Below are 20,776 nucleotides of genomic sequence, written 5' to 3'. Positions count from 1 at the left end.
AGAACATTATCTAATTTGCATGCATAAAAAGCCTGTTTGGACTGGCTGAGTTAGAGAGAGTGCCTTATAAAATGTGGTCTTTGTTCCCCTCACCACCTTCTTCCTAAATATGTGGTATGATTACTATAATTTTTAAGGAAAGTATACAATTATACATTTCCATCTTGCTTATTTGTATATTTTTATAATATTTTATTTACTTTCATTATTTTAAAATCATCAGGCGGTCAGAGCAGCCTGGCAGTGATTGGTGCAGGATCAAGTTGGAAAATTCGTTTTGTGGTAATATTCAGACAATTTTCATTTAGCGGCATATTGAAACATTTTTCGGGATATACTCGGCGTATAAGACTACGCCCAATTTTCGGTTGACATTTTTTTGTTTCTAAAGTGGTCTTATACGCCGGAAAATACGGTAATCGATGTTTAAATAGGACTTTATATCTGTAAAAATGAAAAAGCAATTGCTCAATTTTATTCTAAGTATTTGCCCTGCTACATTAAAATACATTTTGTTTGATTAGGTAGTACATAACACAGCTGTTCCCAATGCACTTGCTGTAGATTGGATTGGAAAAAACCTCTATTGGTCTGACACAGAAAAAAGAATTATTGAAGTATCCAAACTCAATGGCTTGTATCCTACTATACTCGTCAGCAAAAGGCTGAAGTTTCCCAGAGACCTGTGTTTGGATCCTCAAGCTGGGTTTGTAGCAAACATTGATCACCATAAATTAAAGTTGAACACTTTGAATTAATTTAATTTAGTGAATACTGCTGTAGGCTATTAACATGGAAATATGTTGAAATTGGATTACTAGAAGTCCAGTGTAATTTTGAAGATATATTTATTTTAAAATTTTTAAATAATATTTATCATCACAGTGAAAGAAAAATATTAAATAATGAGTTTTATGGCACTTTTTAAGTTTAAAATTAACTATGTTATGAAAGCAAGTAAAACACAGATTTTATTGCCTTTTACTATTGGTAAAACTCAGACAAAGAGCAAACTTTTGGTTTGTATTTTACAGTTTTTATATTAGGCATAAAGTATTTCTTGCTTTTATTTAGAGCAAAAGACAAAAAATGGTATCCTTTAATAATGAATGACAAGTTTCATTCATTATCTGCATTCTAAAATAAAGCATATAAGAAAAACATGAAAATATCTTTGGTACATAGTATTTAAATATTATTTTCAGGGACAATATACATGTCATGTTAATAGTTAAGATCAGTAGAAGAATTTAGATGACAGTTTACTACAGATTAAAGAAAGTATAAAAATTTGGGACATGTTTTCTATAGTTCTATAGAAGAGGGTCAATATGATTCTCTTTAATTCCTAACTTGTTTGGGTAAGTGTCTAAATTTAGGCCTCCATTTCCACCAATTTCTACCCTCGATTGTTGTTGCACACATTTGTGTGTTATTTGCACACAATTGGATGATATACTCTCAGGAAATTTTATACTGTGGCACGAGAGATTGCAGAAGACAGTATTGTGCATCTCAGTTGATTTGTGGGTTGTTGTTAAGGTTTTAAATTGTGGACACAGGCCTTAAATAAAGCACTTTTCTACTGATATGTTACTCTGGGCACCGTTTGTCTCTGTGTTTTTGATAGCACCATTTGTCTGTGTGTGTTTGGGAGCAATATTATTTTAGTATGATTACATAATCCAAAAGGATCCCTAAAGGAGTGCGCTCTATCCAACATATTTGTTAAAATAACAAGTTTAGAAATCACATATATTTTTCAAATAAAATAAAATCTCAGTTGCATTTTTGGTATTAACTGTAGTTCAAAATTTTTGTACTCTAAATTAATTTCATATTACAAATATACCATATTACTGCTTTTCTCTTACTATATCTACCATGTTTTTCTTCTTGTTAATAAATTACATTTCTATTTTGCAGTCACTCATATTTGTAATGGGTAAAGTGATAATGTCATAGAGTGTGATATATCATAATCAAAAATATTAATTTGGAAAAATTAGTATCTAATAGAAAACATGTACTCTAGTACTGTTTCCATGGTAATGTGAAATTTTAACATTTTGCTCTATAATTATGTAGCCACCTTGTTATACTTTTAAATATTTTCCTTACCATTGCAATAGAAGTTTTGAAAAATAAATGGTACTCTTTTCAAATGGCATTTGAAAAGAAAAAGAGCATCTGTTTCTACAGATATATCAAGAAATAGGTTAAATGACCTAACTTTGACTGTCACTTTATTCATTAGTAAATATGTTGATGTTTTAATTTGTTTAATAATTGTCAAATATGTTAGCCCATATCTTCTTCAAAAACAGTCTAGCTAAATTAGTTTTCTATTTGAAACTATTCAAAAAGCTTTGTTTTCTCAGTGGAAAATAAATTACTTATATTAACACTATTATGAAATTTTCCAGTTATGAAGAAAACCTTTTATGCTAGGCTAATAAACATGATAAATATAGCTTATATTTTATTTTTTCCCGTGTTACTATTTCCCACAAGATGCAGTGAAAAGTTATTATCACATAAACCTATCTGATAGAAATTTCAACTAAAAGAATAAAGTACCACATTTTTTTAAATATATTGGTATCTTACAATTTGGAGAAGATTCCCATAGTCTTATTTGTGTTTTTTATATTAATATTGTATATTTAATAAAAAAATAAATGTTTTTCTTCATATATTAATGACCTCTACACTAATACTTAAGATGTAATTACACTTTTTTATTTTTAGAAGGCACAAAAGTTTATTGGAAAGTAGAGGAGAAAAGAGAAGGAATTTCCTATGTGAGTAGAACATTAGCATTAAAACCAAGTTTTAATGATATCTTTACTCATAAAATTTTTCTAGTTACTCATTGTGAGACAGTAGAATAATCTAAAATTTAGCTTCTATAAACTGACATTTAGGTAAAAGGATAACTCCCAAAATTATTGAACAATTCTTCTTAAAATTCAAATTGAAAACCATTTACAAAAATAATCAACACTTGTTTTACTTTAGATAACTGTTATTATTTGCTTATATTCTGAATATGTCAGTACTACTGACCACTCTTTCCTTGAAAAGTGTTATTTCAGACCTAATATTTAGAGACAAATAGAAAAAGAACTTAAGAGATAATAAAGATTAGTGGACTGTCTAATATAATGAGAAGATGTATTCAGATAAAAATAACAGGAGTCTTTTCTATGTTTCAATAAACCATTTGGTTGCTGCATGTAGCTTCAATTGGATGTAAATATTATTAGTGATTGTAGAGAGATAAAAGCAAATTGATTATGTTGATTGAAACTTGTTACTTTTTTACTTCAATTGAATTCCATTATTTTAGTTTTATAATCAATGCTTTTTATACTGGGTTTATGATAACAATATACTTTAAATCTACATTTATTAGAATTGCCATTTATATAAAATGAGTATACATGATTTAAATTAGAATAGAAAATATCACAAAGAAAAAGGTATTTAATTTCTAGACATTAAAATGTCACCTCAGATAATCATAGCAGCAAAAGATATTTATAATAGAAATTTAAATAAATGTTTGATACTGCTTTTTAACCAAAAGGAATATCAGTTGTCTAGTTTATTTATTCAATTTATATTTATTTGGTATGTAATGAGCACTTTTATGCTTCTAAATGAGAGTATAAAATAATAGGCATAGTCATATATCCAAATATTTAATAGTTTTGTAGACTGATAAGTAAATAATTATACTATAATTCAAAATCAACAAGTCAGATGAAAAAATAATTCTTAGTTATAATCAGAGAAAGTTTCCTTAATAAGACAGTATAATTAAGTAAGGTAAGGTATTGCACTTCAAAGTAGACATTTCAAACAAAAATAACAAATTATTTATGAAAGCAAAAACAAAGAAGTCATATATTCAGGTAATTGCAAAGAACATTTACGATTGGAATTTATTAAGTAGATATACAGAATTTTTGAACTTTTATATTCTTAAATATGTGGGTTACTAAAAGTACTAAGAATAAATCAAAGCATAGTACAAAACATAGAAGACAAAGTTTTAAGTACTTTGGCTTGGGTAAATGGAGAAATGGAAAAGAATTTTCTAATATAGTATTTTATAAATTATAAAACCATTACAGTATTTGAGCACATTAAATGTTTTTATAATTTACTATCTTAAAATATAAGATTATTTTATAATTATGTTTATTGTAAAGAGAACAGTCCACTTCAAAATACCTAAACGTCATTCTCAATAATTTTTGGTAAGACAATATTAAGCTATGTAATTAACCCAAGTTTTATAATTCAGTACTATATTTTCCTAATGCACATTATTAAATTATATCATCAAAATGATTCATAGAATATTAGAGAGATAGTAAATGAGTTTATGCTTTTGCCTTACGTTAATTTGTTTCTCTGAATATTTCTAGAATTATTCTCTGAGCATAGATCTGAAAGTAAACCAAGAGAACAGTTAGGTGTTTATGCTTCCACCTCAAAAATGATTAGATAATGTATACATTTTAAGAGACAGTCTAAGAAAGTAATGAGAACTATTCTAAAAGTAATTCTTTTCAAAAGTAGTTGTATAATTTATTATAAAATAATATAAACTGATCTTAAATATAAATTCTAATTCATAATTGAGAATGTAAAATATATAAAATTAATAAATTAATAAATACTAATAAATGATATTAATAAATATTACTAAATAATCCATTTTACAGCAACATAAATTATATAGAATTTTAAAAAGGAAACTGCTTAATTATTGCAGTTATGTCTTATTTAAGTATATTTAATTTGGGGGGGCCAAAGAGATAGCACAGGACCGTTTTCACGCAGCTGATCCAGGACAAAAGGGTTCGAATCCAAGCATCCTATCTGGACTGCTGTGCCTGCCAGGAGCAATTTCTGAGTACGAAGCCAGGAGAAACCCTTGAGCACTTCTATTGTGACCCCAAAACAAAAACAAACAACAGAAAATTATTTCAAATTTTTAATTTTCATTTGTCTATTAGCAATGTCATTAGAATTATTGTTTCTTTTGACCATATGAGTTTAAATAGACTCAGAATCAGAAAGATAATTAAAATATCCTGATTCATTAATAATAATACTGGAAACATGGAATTTGGCCAAATAATGTCTCTAGTTCTTTTGTGTGTTATACTACAAAACATTATTTAGAAAAATATATATACAACCAAAAATTCTAGCAGCCCAGATTATTATTTCAACTCATTTTTATCATAAAATAGACTAGAGCAACTTTATATTATTTTATGAATTCAACTTATCAGTGAAATAAAGACATTAGACTAAATGATACAGCAATGAAGTCTTCAAGTGAATTTTACTTTCTTTAAACCTGAGATAGAACACTATTATCTGACAATGGAAGCTGTATTACATCGATTGATTTATATATGTTAAAACACGTTGCTTTACTGGGATGAATCCCAATTTTTCATGGTGTATGGTCTTTTTGATGATTTGCTGGATCCAGTTTGATAGTATTTTGTTGAGATCTTTTACATCCTTGTTTATCAGGGATATCAATTTATAACTCTCATTTTATTGAGTCTCTGTCTGCATTCAGTATCCGGATAATGTTTGCTTCAGAGAAATTGTTCAGAATTGTTTTTGTTTTCTCAATTTTCTAACAGAATGATATAAATTGACAGTAATTCTTCTGTAATAGTTTTAAAAAAAAACTCACTAGTAAATTCATTTGGGCCTGGAATTTGCTTTGGCAAGAGACTGATTATCATTTTGATTTATTTACGAACGATCACTCTGTTCAGGTATTCCAAATTTTCTTGATTCAGACTTGGAATGTTATAGGAAACCAAGGATTTATCAATTTCTTTATGCAACATAATTTTGTGCGTGTATCTTTTTCAAAGCAGTTTCTAAAGATTCTTTGATTTTTACTGTAATGTCCTCCCTTTTATTTCTGACTTATTAGTAGTCATTTATTTATGTATTTGTATTTTTATGTACTTATTTCCTTCTTTCTTCCTTCTTCCTTCTTCCTTCTTCCTTCTACCTCCTTCCCATTTTCCCTCCCCTCCTTTCTTTCTCCGATTTTATTCTTTTTCTTCTCTTTTTTCTTTCTTTCTTGTCATTCTGCCTTTCTTTCTCTATTTGTCTTTCTTTCTATTAATTTTTCTTCTATTTTAAATTTATTTTTCTTTTTTCTTTCTAGTCTTTCCTTCTTACTTTTTCTTTCTAGTTTTTGTCTTTTTTTTTGTCTTTTTCTTTCTTTCTGCAATTCTGTCTTTCTTTTCTTTGTTCCATTTCTTCCTTCAATGGTAATATTTTCTTGCTTAATTTTAGACTGGTTGATCAACTGAGAAGTAATAGTGATCCTGAATTTTCTAACTACTATTGTTCTACTTTCTATATTTTCCATGAAATTAATATTTTTCATCAAATGATTAGCAGTTTTACATATTTTGCTGATTCCTCAATATGTGCATAGATGTTTAGTAGTAGAATGCATTTGGTAATTATATACCAATTTACTTGTTTCATTTTTTTTTTCGAAGAACCAGGTCTTAGACATACTCCTTTGAATTATTTTTGGATTACTAGTCATTAATTTCTGCTCTAAGATTCATTGTTAATTTTTTATATTTGCTTTGGATTTCTTTCTTATGTCATTTCCCGATTTTTTAAGTTGTTTATTTATGTGGAACCATTCTTTTTACTGATGAATGCTGGAAAAGTTTTAAATTTTCCTCTTAACCTGCTTTTGTTGTAACCCACAAGATTTTGTATCACAAGTCCTCATTTTCATTTGTTTCAAGGAATATATAGACTGCCTTTTTGATTTCTTCTCTGACCCACTAGTTGTTCAATAGTGAAGGTTCAATTTTAATATCTTTAAATTATTTCTCAATTTTTATGTGATTAATTTCTATTTTGGTTCATCATAGCTTGATAATATAGTTGATACAAATTGTATCTTCTTAATTTGTGGAAGTATGTTTTGTGGCACAGAATGTGGTCTATCTTGGATTTTATTTATGTGATTTTGAGAATGGGTATTCAGCTTTCTGGAATCAAAGTTACACACACAATCATTCATATCTCTCTTTCATTTCTTCCTTCAATAAAAGTATTTTCTTTTTAGTTTTAGTCAGTTGTTCAATTAACATGTGGCAGAGCTATGTTGATTTCTCCAAGTAATATTGTGATGTTTTCAATATTTTCCAACAAATTATCATTAGTTGTTTTAAGTATTTTCCTTGTTCCTCATTAGATACATGGATGTTTAGTAGTATGATCTCTTCCTAATATACTCATCCTTTAATCATTAAGAAGAAATCTCTGCTTTGTTTTCTAAGATATTTTTGGTATTAAATCTATGTCATCTGATACTAGTATGGCCACCTTGAGTTTTTTGAAAATTTTGTTTCATTGAAGAATTATCTTTCATTCTTTGAGTATGTTTATTCTGACTATTCATATGTGTTCCTTGAAGGCAGTTGAATGTTATATTTTATTTTCTAATTTATCCTGCCACTCCATATATTTTGATTGGTATGGTTAGAGCATTGACATTGAAAGACATTACTGTGATGGAGTTTTGTTCCATTGTTCTCTTTGTAGAGTTTGTCTGCCTTAAAGAAGTACCTTTAGTTCTTCTTGTAAAGTTGGCTTAGGGTTTGAGATGTTTCTGAGTTGTGGTCTATCCTAAAGTTGTGTATAATTGCATTAGATATGAATGCGAGTGTGAGAAAATAACTCTTCTTGTTGAGCAATTAATTATATTGCATATCTTTGCTAAAATCTCCATTTTTTCCAGTACTGAAGGACCTTGCCTCTAGGCCCGATAATTTACTTTTTTAATCATTTTGCATATTTATACATAAAAATATGAGTATCTACTAATTATTTTATTTTTCCAATAGTAATGTAAATGTGTTCGTTTGGAAATCTGTAATTTGCCAATATGAAATGAATTAATATTTATAATGCATTTGTTTATATACTAAAGGGGAATATCTTAAACTTTATGCTATTTTAAAATACAGAATGTATTAAAATTTATTAAAGAAATTTGCACTAAAGTGGGCTTCTTAGAAGCACTAAGAAAAATGGCAAGAGTTAATTTTGAGATTATGAGCAAATAAATGAAATATTGTATAAAGATTTGCCTCCATAGTATCTTCAAACAAAATTGCTATTGACTTTTCTCTCTAGGTACTTGTATTGGATTGACTGCTGTGAATATCCTCACATTGGTCGTGTTGGAATGGATGGAACCAATCAGAGTGTTGTCATAGAAACAAAGGTTTCTAGACCTATGGCATTAACCATAGATTATGTCAACCACAGACTATATTGGGCTGATGAAAATCACATTGAATTTAGCAACATGGATGGATCTCATAGATATAAAGGTTGGTCCAGTATACAAAACTAATCCAGTTTTTTAATCAATGTATAAAATTGCTATATAAATGTATAAATGCATAAAAATAATTGTATTTTTCTTATGTATACCTTTACTCATATAATGTAGACATAATGACCATATATTGGCAATATCAACATATAAGAATCAGATGATGTTTTCTCAGTGCACTAGTTGATATCAATTTAGAAAGTAGGTCATATTTTATAGTGAATAGACATAGTAATAAATATAGTGTATAAACAAAATAACACATAAATTGAAATAGTTATTTACTTATTATTATAGAGCAATTAATACAATTTTTATGGTTTAGATTTTCAAAAGTTAAAATAGAAATATATTAAAGACAGTGAGGTAATAGTATTTTAAAGTTACCAATTATAAATCTTCACTTATTATGTTAAAAAATTAATTTAAAACATGATTTCAAATTATGTTGACATTAGGAAGTTACTGCAACATGTATCAATGGAATATTCAATTGATACTTAATTTTCTAAAATTATAACTCAGGACAGATTAAAATGTAAATATAGAATAAATTTAGAGTTGTATTTGGGTAAGATAGTGTAAAAATTAGAGGTAAGGGGCCAGAGCAGTGGCGCAAGTGGTAAGGCGTCTGTCTGCCTTGCATGCGCTAGCCTAGGATGGATAGTGGTTCAAACCCTGTGCGCCCCATATGGTCCCCCAAGCCAGGAGTGATTTCTGAGCGCATAGCCAGAAGTAACCTTTGAGTGTCACCAGGTGTGGCCCAAAAACAAACAAAAAAATTAATTAGCGGTAGGTAGATGTTTTAGAGAAAGTACAGATGAAGATGAAGGAATTATGATGTGCAATTAAGAATATAAGAAAGATTGGGGCCCAGAGAGATAGCACAGCGGTGTTTGCCTTGCAAGCAGCAGTTCCAGGACCAAAGGTGGTTGGTTCGAATCCCGGTGTCCCATATGGTCCCCTGTGCCTGCCAGGAGCTATTTCTGAGCAGATAGCCAGGAGTAACCCCTGAGCACCGCCGGGTGTGACCCCAAAACCAAAAAAAAAGAAAAGAAAAGAAAAAGAAAGATTGAAGTTTAAATGAATTTAATATAAATACTTAACAAAATAATAATTCTTATACATTGGATAGACTTTTACGAATAGTATTTTAACTAAATACTTTTTTTAGTTTTAGTCACATAATATTTCTTTGATCTTAGATGTTTTCATATGCAAGTATATTATAAAACATATGTTTCACAGTGAGATATAAATAGATTACAAACTATGTTGATATAACTTCTTAGAGTACTTTAACTTGGAAGCTAATTTAGAATGAGATATTGAGAGAGTAAAAGGCGAGATATTGTAAAGGAGGATTGCCATTATTTTGATACTCAGGTAGAACTTGCAAATTATGAAGAAAAGGATGTAACAAGAAGGGAGTAATATGAAATAAAGTAAGATGGTTGGTAAAAATCACTGGTTAAATCACTTCACACTTTTGTCCAACTGTCTTTCAGTTCATTTTTAAATTAATGTCTCTTCATCTCAAAATGCTGACTTAAACTTTTGAAAGGTGCTTTTTCTTTAAAAGTAAAAACATTGAGGTATGAAAAGTATAACTGAATGACTCACTCATTAATATGTTGGCATTCTAAGTAGAGGATATAGAAACTCATCAGGATGCTGTTTAAATGAAATATTATTTAGAGATCACTTTATGATTTTAATTATAGCAAAAGCAGTATTGACAAATCAAAATCACACTTATCATGCAGCAGTTATATTTCCTCTAAAGAATCAATAATGAAATGTTCTGCAACATTCTTGGATAATATAATTGAAAGTTTTATGACAGCAATCAAATATTTTTCTCAAGTAATCAGGAACCCATCTATTTTTAGAATCAGGTAAAGAGATAGTTATGGTTAATATCTATAACTCTTCTAAAATGTTACCATAAATTAAACAAGATGGATAAGTATAAAACATATCATTGTTGGGCTGGAGTGATAGCACAACTGTAGGGCTTTTGCCTTGCTAATGACTAATCCAGGACGGGCCTTGGTTTGATCCCTAGCATCCCATATGGTCCCCCAAGCCAGGGCAATTTCTGAGCAATAACCAAGAGTAACCCCTGAGAGTCTCCAGGTGTGGCCCAAAAACCAGAAAAACAATATATATGTATCCATATTCATATATATCATTGTTTATCTAACTGCATATGAAGTCTTGTTTTATAATAATAAAAATTGTCATTTGAATTATCTATAAGAAGCTAATTTTTTCATCTTTAATCATCTCATAGTTATGTCAAATACTTGGATAACTATTACTTTGACAATGCAAATTTAAATTTATATGAATAAAGTATTTTTATAATAATACTTTGATGTTATATAGATAAGCAGATTATCAGGAATTAATAATACTCAATTTATTAAGGAAAATTTATTGGCATAAAGAGCTACAATTCTTAACAATATTCCAAAATTGATTTTGAAAATACTTTGAAATGTGGGGCCAGCAAGGTGGCGCTAGAGGTAAGGTGTCTGCCTTACCTCTAGCAAGTGCTAGCCAAGGAAGGACCATGGTTCGACCCCCCGGCGTCCCATATAGTCCCCTCAAGCCAGGGGCAATTTCTGCGAGCTTAGCCAGGAGTAACCCCTGAGCATCAAACGGGTGTGGCCCGAAAAACTAAAAACAAAACAAAACAAAAACAAAAACAAAAAAAAACAAGAAAGAAAATACTTTGAAACTCATAGTAGGGAAAGAGAAAATGTGAAAGTTTCTGCATTTAGAAATATTTCCTCCTAAAGACTTTCTTAGAAAGACTAATGAAATTTTATTCATTAAATGACTTAACAAGTATCTGCCAATATATGAAAGCCAGTAAAATTCTACTGGGTATTTATTAATAAGCTGATCACTTTAGATAGTCTGAAAAGTGCCAACTTCTCAGTAATGATAAAATAGTTATTTGCCATGTTATAATGTACAATAGAGTGTTACTTCTTCTTTCACTTGTCCTTTAATAAATATAAAAAGTACTACATTTTTTTCTGTTTGAAAATGAGTCTTTGATATCAGTAATAAATAATAGTTTGTGCACGTATATTATCTTTTCTCTAAATTATTCTTAGTTTTCCTATCATAACAAGAGCCCAAGCTCACTAAAAGAAGAGAATATTCCAATGATAACTAATAATATGAAGTCATGAAGGACTATATAAAAAATCAAAGTTGGGCCAGAGCATAGTGCAGAGGGTAGGATACTTGACTTGCATGCAACTGATCTGAGTTTTATCCCTGAACACATATGGACCCTCTAGCCTGAATGTAGAGTCAGTACTCATCCTGAGCACTGCCAGGTGTAACTCAAAAACAATCAAAACTTTTCAACATTATGTCTTTTTTTATTTAATAGAGAAATTTATTCTATAAATCAAACTTTACAGTTTAGAAAGTTATTTCCCCAGATGAATTCAGTTTTAAACTATACAGTAATTCCAAAAGTATAGTCTATTATTTGGTTCAACAAGACCTTCTAAAAATTGAGAATTCTATATTGTATCTAATGAATTGAATTACCTCCAAAGTACATGTTCTTGTAGTGTACTTGAAAATTTTTTGTTTTCTTTTTCTATATTTTCTTAACCCAATATTTCTTTCAACCTAATCTAATCTAATAATAGGTACAGTAATTAAAAGAAAAAAATTAATTCATAAGTAAGCTTAGAAGGCTATAAGTGCAATTTCAGAAAGGCAAAAATCTACCCAATATCAAATATATTCCACTAGATTTTGCTATAAAGGATATATTTTTAAAAAATTATACTTATAATAGCAATTTTTCCAGATGCTATTAGATGCATCCGTTCATTTGAAATTGATTTGATTTGTTCTACTTTTTTATTTTTCCCATTTATGTTTGCTCATTCTTTCTTTCATTCATATTCCCAGTGTCATGCTTCATTTTGAACACTGTGCTACAGAGATGAAAAAGATTGTATTTTTAAAACACTTAAATATTTTAAATGGGAACAATCAATCTGCAGGTAAAACCATAAATAGCTTGGGATTATAAGTGTATTAAAAAAACTGCAGTAATGCAGGCAAGCACAGTGAAACCTTAGTGAAAAATAACAGAATCTTTGAGAAATATGAAATATTATTGCTGTATATTATTGCTGTAGCATCTAATCTTCATATGGGAAATATAAAAAGGAATCTCCACCTAGACAAAGTAACATTTGCAAAATGTTAGAATCCTCAAGTAGTATAATATTTAAATAATATGATTATGGCAGGAAGTCTTTAAGAAGGAGATAATATTGTCCAATGAGCAGGACAATAGGACGCCAAATGGTAACATATTTTATATACTAATAATTTGATTTATTTTTTCTTTGGGACATAAGGAACCATTGATGGTGTTTAACAGTGTGCTATTATTCTATCTGACAACAGCATGGAAAATAAAGACCAAGTAAGGACAAAAAATGTATAGGTGGTTAAAATCTGTTAGGAGAAAAAGAAAATGATGGGATTAAAACTGTATGAAAGCTATATAGCTGAATAAATGGGAATGATTTTTATTTTATAATAGTAACAAATTAAACTCTTTAATTTGTATTTTAATATTTTCATCGTTACAAATATTAATTTATATATTTTTGCATTTTAATTAATTTGAAAGGTCCAAAAATAAATATGATTTAGAGATTATTTTGGAAATATTTTTAATGAAAGTTACATTAATTTGAACAAGATGGTCTGCATAACATAAATATTAAAATATGATTAAGACTTTACTGAGTCTTCTCTAAAATCATTTCATTATGTATATGGAAGAAAATTGCCAAGAGTAAATCTCTGTCATGTCCAATATAAATTTGGTCAATCATATGAGTGTAATTTGTTTTTTAATAAATTTGTGATATCTAAACTATAAAAGAGGAATTGATCTTATTTATAGACACTAGAAATGTTATTCAGTTTAAGATACTTGCTTGTATGCAGCTGACCCTAGTTCATACCTTGACACAATATATGGTCCATTAAGTACTGCTATAGATTAATCTATTTTATAAGAAATTCCATTCTTTTTCAAAATTGCAATGATGAAATATATATATATATATAGTATGTTAAATTCTTTTGTCATTGATTTTATTTATTTTGAAAAGTAAAATCTTCCCTGAATCAGTTCATTATAAAATATTTTATTATTTTTCTGTAGTTTTATTTTTTTTTTATTTTTTGGGGGGGCCACACCTGGTAACACTCAGGCATTAGTCCCGGGTACATGCTCAGAAATCTCTCCTGGCTTGTGGGACCATATGGGACTCTGGGGGATCGAACCCAAGTCCGTTCTGGGTCAGCAATGTGCAAGGCAAATGTCTTATCATTCTGGCCCCAAGAACTTGTTCTTATTATTTTAAGAAATATTACAGGAATCATTTTGCATCTAATATTTAAATTTGGGCTCTGTTCATTATTTCAAAATAAATTCCACAATATTTTATAAAGATCAAACGTTTTTTCTGTTTTATTCTAAAGAAAACATTCTGATTTAGTTTTTTCTTGTTTTCTCTTAGTTGTGCATTATAATTGGGATAACTTGAAGGGAAAGTTTTTGATTAAAGCTGAAAATATGAACAGTAATAACTACAGAGGTGGTCAATAAAGAGGTACATCTGACCTGGGGTTTTAAATTTATTTGTTCCTGTAATTTTTTCCAGACTCTATTTTGTATCAATGAATAATATTAGCCTTGCTATAAATCAGGTTGTCATGTACCTATTTTATACAATATAGTTGGGAAATGTGCACTCAAAACTGCTAATCTCCCTGAAAAAATAATTGTTGAGTATGAACCTCAAGTATAGCTTGTCATTGAAGTACCTTTATTTTATGGACAGTTTTTTGGTATTTTATTTAGTTTTGTTGAATATGAATATTCATTTGTTTCTGTACTCCTAGACCAGAGGATTGTCATATAGGACTGTCAATTTTTTAGTTCATTTCTATTGTTTGTTTGTTGCCTTGGAAATACACAATAGAGTTGTGAAGTTATATAAGGATGTGAAAATTCAATCTTAACCCATGCAGTAATTGTCCATTTAATAATGGAAGAGATTCAGATCTCATCTTTATTTTAATGAAACATTAAATTAATAGCTATTGATTTTATTTTCTTGAAATTTAAATATTCATTGAAATCACCAAATATAGGTGAGAATAATAAACATCACCCTCCATTTTTATAGAATTGTAGAATGTTATTTCCTACTAAGAGATGGCATTTTAGTACTTTGGAAAAAGAAAGTCCTATCATTCACAGTTCATTACAAACAGTAGACTTCACAGGCTATTTTATGCCAATCGTGTTGATGTGCTGCTGTTTACAATACAATAAAAGTTAATGGAAGGGAGAGAAACATAATTCAGTTACTATTGAAATGTTCCTGAACCAGTGAAATAAATTGAAATTAACTGCCATTTCTAAAAAGTCTTAGAGTTTCAGTGCCAATAATTTTTTTTCATTTTTTCCAAAGCATATATTGAAATGTATATCTTTAATATTTTGTTTCTCTTTATGAAATAAGGAAATGTATTTAGTACATTACGTAAATATAAAATTTAAGGATCACCATAATGTAACTTTTAGCTATTTTCAACAATCTTACAATCTAACTAGGAGTCAATGGATAAAAATGTATTTATTCTTTAAATAGGAATTAATACTCTTGCCCTTTGTTAAATATTCTTACCCATTTATTATACAAGAAATAGCAATTTTGGTGATATTTGTTACATTAATTTGTTTGACTTACTGATTGGAATTGGCAAAAGAGTACTGAACTATCAATTTCTTCTAAAATCTTACTTATTCCAAGGGCTACCTACAAAACCATTAGAAATTTTTGTGATTTTTGGTACTATAATTTTTTATTTTGTTTTATATTTGGGCCACACCTGGACATGCTTAGATGTTTTTTTCAGGTCTGTGTTTATTGATTAACCTGAGTGGGGGCCTGGGGACCAAATTCAGAGGTAGATATTGCAAGGCAAACATCTTATCCACTGTACCTGTTCCTCTTTTTATTGTTATGTTTATATTTATTTCAAAAGCCTTTTTTAGTATTATATAAAGGCAAAAAGACCAGACTATATTAGAGTAGGTGACTGTATTTTTTTTTTTGGGGTTTTTTTTTGGGGGGGGCCACACCCGGTAACGCTCAGGGGTTACTCCTGGCTATGCGCTCAGAAGTCGCTCCTGGCTTGGGGGACCATATGGGACGCCGGGGGAATGAACCGCGGTCCGTCTCCTAGGCTAGCGCAGGTAAGGCAGGCACCTTACCTCCAGCGCCACCGCCCGGCCCCTGTGACTGTATTATTTTAAATAAAAGCAAAGATTATATTTTAAATGTTTAAGCTTTTTCTAGGAACCTCTAATAACCATATCGCTAATCTGTATGTGTGTAGACTATCTTAACTCCTATATTTATTGCTGAAAACAACTGTTTTTAGAATGACATTTCAAAGCAAATTAATATAGCTTTTTCTGGTGAATGAAACAAAGTTGCTTGTTCTTTTCAGTATAGAGTCATGAACAAGAAGATATTAATAGTTGGTCTAGATTTCAGAATATTTTTTGTAAAAGTACTGGGTTATGCTCAGTGGTTAACTTACATATTTCCCAGTGGGAGGTTCTGACTTAACCTCAGGCATTTCAAAAATAAGTAATAGCAATGTAATGTACTATAATTTTATTATCAGCTTTCTGAAATCTAATGCCCATTAAAATAAACCATTTTAAGTGCTAATATTAAAAATTGGCCCTTTTGACATTCTTTTTAAATGATTTGAAAATACATTGGTGAGTCAATTATTTCTAATCAATATAAAAGGAAAGAAATAATTAAATATTGGACAAATAATGTACTTTATTCCACTTGAGTTTATTGAGTTTATCATCTGTTTATTAGTCTTCACTCTTTTAAAGCTTTTTAAAAATATCATATTTATCAAAGCCATTTTTTTCTGTTTAATTTTTCACCATTCTTTAATTTTAAGATACTATGATTATGCCATAATCTCTATTCATTAGAATGATTTACTATCATTCTAGAAAGATTTCAGTTCATGTTGTTCAAGCATCCAGATTTCATAGAATAGAGTTGATAAACATCCTATCCCCCTTGAGACTCAATGACATTTGATATAGATTAACGAGTTTGAACTACACTACCTAGATATTGTATACCTAGGTAGACTGGCTTCTGCTGATATTTTTGATCAGGAAACAGAAATAGAAGACGAGCACAAAATAGAAATATTAACTGGGGAATTCTGCTAATTCTTTGTCTATTTGCATGCTCTATTTGCTGGAAATCTGATTTATGTGGATTGGTTTACCTAGATTCTTTCACTTTCTAGATAATTACTTAGAAATACTTAAAATATATCATGTATGGATTGGAGAAAAAAAGTTCTCTCTTCCTTTCAAACATGGCTACAGTAGATTAAAAAGTGACTGAATTTATCCTCTAAGATTTCTCTTCTAATTAAAAAGCTTTTACCTTAGTTATTAGTATGTATCAAGCAATTCCTAAATTAATTATAATTTTATAAAGTAAACATTCATGTTATTATATAGTTTGTTCTCTTCATAAGTGTGATTATGGATTAGTGGTTATAGTTTATGAACATAAATGTATGCTTGAAAATATTGATAAAATATTATAGTTTTAAATTAATTATATAGATTGTCAAATACAAGTTTTAAAAAGCACAAATAAAGCAAATGGAGAAAGAAAGATCAGAGTAAAATTTGATGAAACCCTAGCCTATTGTGTATTACTATTTCAAATCAACACATAGTCTAATGCTACATGCTTACTTTAGATTTGACTATAAGGTTCTGCTAAACTCTAATGTTGTCATTACATTTTATCATTGAATATTTAAGTAGATTAGTTGAAATATAATATTAGTTGAAATATAAATATATTAGTTGAAATATAATCAAGGAATATACTTGCTGAATGTGAAAAATGTTATAGAACATTTCAAAAATCAATAGTAGTATAATTCAATATCTTCAGGTAATCAAAACTCTGGTCTGCCACCTTTTGAACACAACTTTATACGGAAAGACTAATCAGTGAAGACTTGCTGGGAACTTTAACAGGAAAGCATCTAACTTGACTAAAAGGGAAAATTTCCATAAAGAAGTATTTATTTTATTTTATTATTGACAGATTGAAAAATAATTGATTTCTCTTCTAATGGACATAATTTAGATCATAAAAATGAGGAACCAGATGCCTGAATAAAGTGCAGGAAAAATAATGTTTAACAAAGCAGAGGCTTACCTACTGAAATTGGTCTTAAAATAGGCTTTAACTACATAATAAGTACCTTTTAAATCAGCCCACACTCAATTCTATTTTTGTCTTTCATGTATATAGTTACTCTTGTTTATAAATGAAAATTCTTTACATTTATTTTACATTTGTCTTTTAATTAAACAAAAGCATTTTTGTATCCCAGTTGGTAATTTTATTCTCTTTGGAAAAGGATCATTTAATATTTTGGAAAAGTACTTATTTTTCCATAAATTTAAGCATATTGCAGTATTAGTAAAAATTACTCATTCTTCTTATATATTTTCTTCTATGTGTATATTTGTCAACTTCAATAATTATCATTGTTGTTTCTATATGCACACAACAGATGCATATGTTGCATATATATCTATAAGGTAAAAAAGTGAATGACTACAGAGGCCTTCCAAAAATCCATTTTATTTTGATCTTTTTGAATCAGAAAAGCATCTTGTGTTTTTTATGCCATGACACGCTTCATTGAACCTCAAAATGAACTGAGCATTTGTCATATTATTGGAAAAATATTTTTTCTCATTTTGCAGTTAATATTTGCTAGTTATTCCACAGAAGTATAAACTGACATATAACTCATGTGAAGAAATGTAATTCACAAAAAAAAATAAAGAAATGAGTTAGTCTTTTATCATCATCCTTTGGTTGTAATTTTCTTTTTGATAGGCTGATTTTCTTTAAGTAAACGACAGCAAATAAAATGATAAATATCTCAGCTGCAAAAGAGTTGCTTTAGATTCATACAGGTCACTTCACCTAATATGTTCCCCTCTGCCTCTGTCTTCTTTAGTAAACTTATTTATGTTACAGGAGCTTAGCTTTCTCACATACAGAGAGAAATGATTTCTGAAAGTGCCTCCTTTCTTCAGGTGGAAGCAAAAGTTTCATATGAAGATCATATCAATAGTGTTGGCCTCAAAAATTCCAGATTGACTAATTTTAGATTTTATTTATAGGAAATACTGAAACTGTGTTTGGTTTGCTTATTAAATCTGGTCTATGTGAAGCACAAGTATCTTAAATTTTATTATTTTCTCTATTAAAATATAGTATTTTTGTAGGTAATTGAAGGGGTGGAATAGGGTGGAGTGAACAGTAATATATACATTGCCATAGCCTAAACCAACCCCACAAAAGACCCATCTGTAGAGCCAGGAAATAATACAGATAAAATGCTTGCAGTGTAGAAGGGTAGTTGAAATCTCTGGAAGAGAGGCTCCACTTCTGGAACAAAGGCTATGAAAGAATATCAAAAGATGAACTTCAAGTGCTTCAGTCTCTCTACCTGAGTATTGGAATTGGTATTGAAGTAGGAGGGTACATTTAAAAAGCCTGTAGATGGGGCCAGAGCAGTGTGATGCAGAGTCATAGGCATCTGCCTTGCCAGGCACTAGCCTAGGACGGACAGTGGTTCGATCCCCCAAGCCAGGAGCGATTTCTGAGTGCATAGCCAGGAGTAACTCCTGAGTGTCATCGGGTGTGGGCCCCCCCCCCCAAAAAAAAAAAACCCTGTAGTTAAATTAGCTAGCTGAATACTGTCCCACTCTTCCACACATCTCGAGAGATGTCTGCATACTATTTTAGTGTTGGCTTGCCTTATGGTCCAGATCTGCCTGAGACGGCCAATTTTTAGCTTTCTGGTATATTTCCCCATTTGATTTTTCTTTTCTGTAATAAACAGTCCTTAGCTCCAGACTGGGCACATGGTTCCCGTGAGAATCCAGAATATAGGATCAATTCCCACCTTAGGCAGAAAAACTGGAATCCAGGTACAATTTGACAAATGTCTTCTTGAGGCTGGTGAGGGTTAAGATCTAAAATGGCAGATGCTCATCTCTTCTAGACTCTCATCACTTATAGACTTCCCAGGCATATCCTGGGTTACTAAAGTGCATAGATAAATGAGTGGTAGGTTCTTTTCTTAAAGCTGCCTCCTTTACACCCCATAGCCAGGAAGGGGAAAAACTAAAACTTCTCTGGTGAAAATTATACCTTTCATCAACAACACCATTAAATTAAAATAATAATAATAGCATATAAATATTTTATTCTTCTGTAAATTTTGTAATCTCAGTTTATATGTCGATTTTATCATTTATTCTGTGAGGCAGAGTAGTCACACTATACACTCACCCCTCACTGTGAGAATCTGGGTCTTATTGCATCACCTGAAGTAAAAACAAATTAAGTCAGCTAGTCAATTACTGAATAGCTTAAAAAGAAAAAAAATAGACAAAAGAAACAACTATGCTACATTTGACTGATAATAAGAATATTAATTATAATAAAATTTACATTTTTATAAAAAAATTAACTTCCATGTACTATTTTGGGGGTTAGGGCTACACCCAGCAGCACTCAGGATTATTCCTAGGTCTACACTCAAAAATTACTTGGTAGTCCGGGGGACATGTAGGATGCCAAGGATCAAATATGAGTCAGTCATGAGTCTGCCACATGCAAGGCAAATGTCCTATCTGCTGTCTTATTGCTCAGGCCCTCCAGTGAACTATTTAATATTTTTATTTTATGGTTTTATTACTTTCAATTCTAAGAAATTCTGAGTTCATTATTCCTATCATTTTAACTATTGTGTAAGGTTTCCCGCTCATAATTTTCAAATACATGCATGTATCAACTATGTTTAAAATATTCATTTAACAATTGCTCTCTCACAGTTGATCAGATTTTTTATCTTTCTAGAATAAATGTAAATGGTCAGAAAGAAAATAGAACTAGTTTATACACACTTGTTTTTCTTTACCGTTTTATTTAATTTCATTTTAGCACTGGGTATAATGGCTATGGGCAAACATGGGTAATTCTATATGACTACTGCATGAAAAGTGTACACATCTGGAGTTTCTTGATTTTCTCATCATCCATAAGCATATTTATGTTTTGAGACAAATTTATGACAAGAACCCACATTAAAGCTAAATAGCTT

The 20,776-nt window shown here is 29.7% G+C and overlaps 1 protein-coding gene across 1 annotated transcript in view; it reads left to right on the top strand.

The window, feature by feature from the left end:
* The window catches only part of LRP1B (LDL receptor related protein 1B), a 1,191,264-nt gene that overhangs the window by 950,126 nt on the left and 220,362 nt on the right, over positions 1-20,776 (top strand). Inside the window, 2 exon segments of the mRNA XM_049772845.1 lie at positions 525-706; positions 8,227-8,426. Of these exon segments, the coding sequence (XP_049628802.1) occupies positions 525-706; positions 8,227-8,426 (382 nt within the window).

The sequence above is a fragment of the Suncus etruscus genome, chromosome 5, assembly GCF_024139225.1.
Source record: "Suncus etruscus isolate mSunEtr1 chromosome 5, mSunEtr1.pri.cur, whole genome shotgun sequence".
Taxonomy (NCBI): domain Eukaryota; kingdom Metazoa; phylum Chordata; class Mammalia; order Eulipotyphla; family Soricidae; genus Suncus; species Suncus etruscus.
Note: the sequence above shows the minus strand (reverse complement) of the source record. Positions and strands in the feature narration are given on the sequence as shown.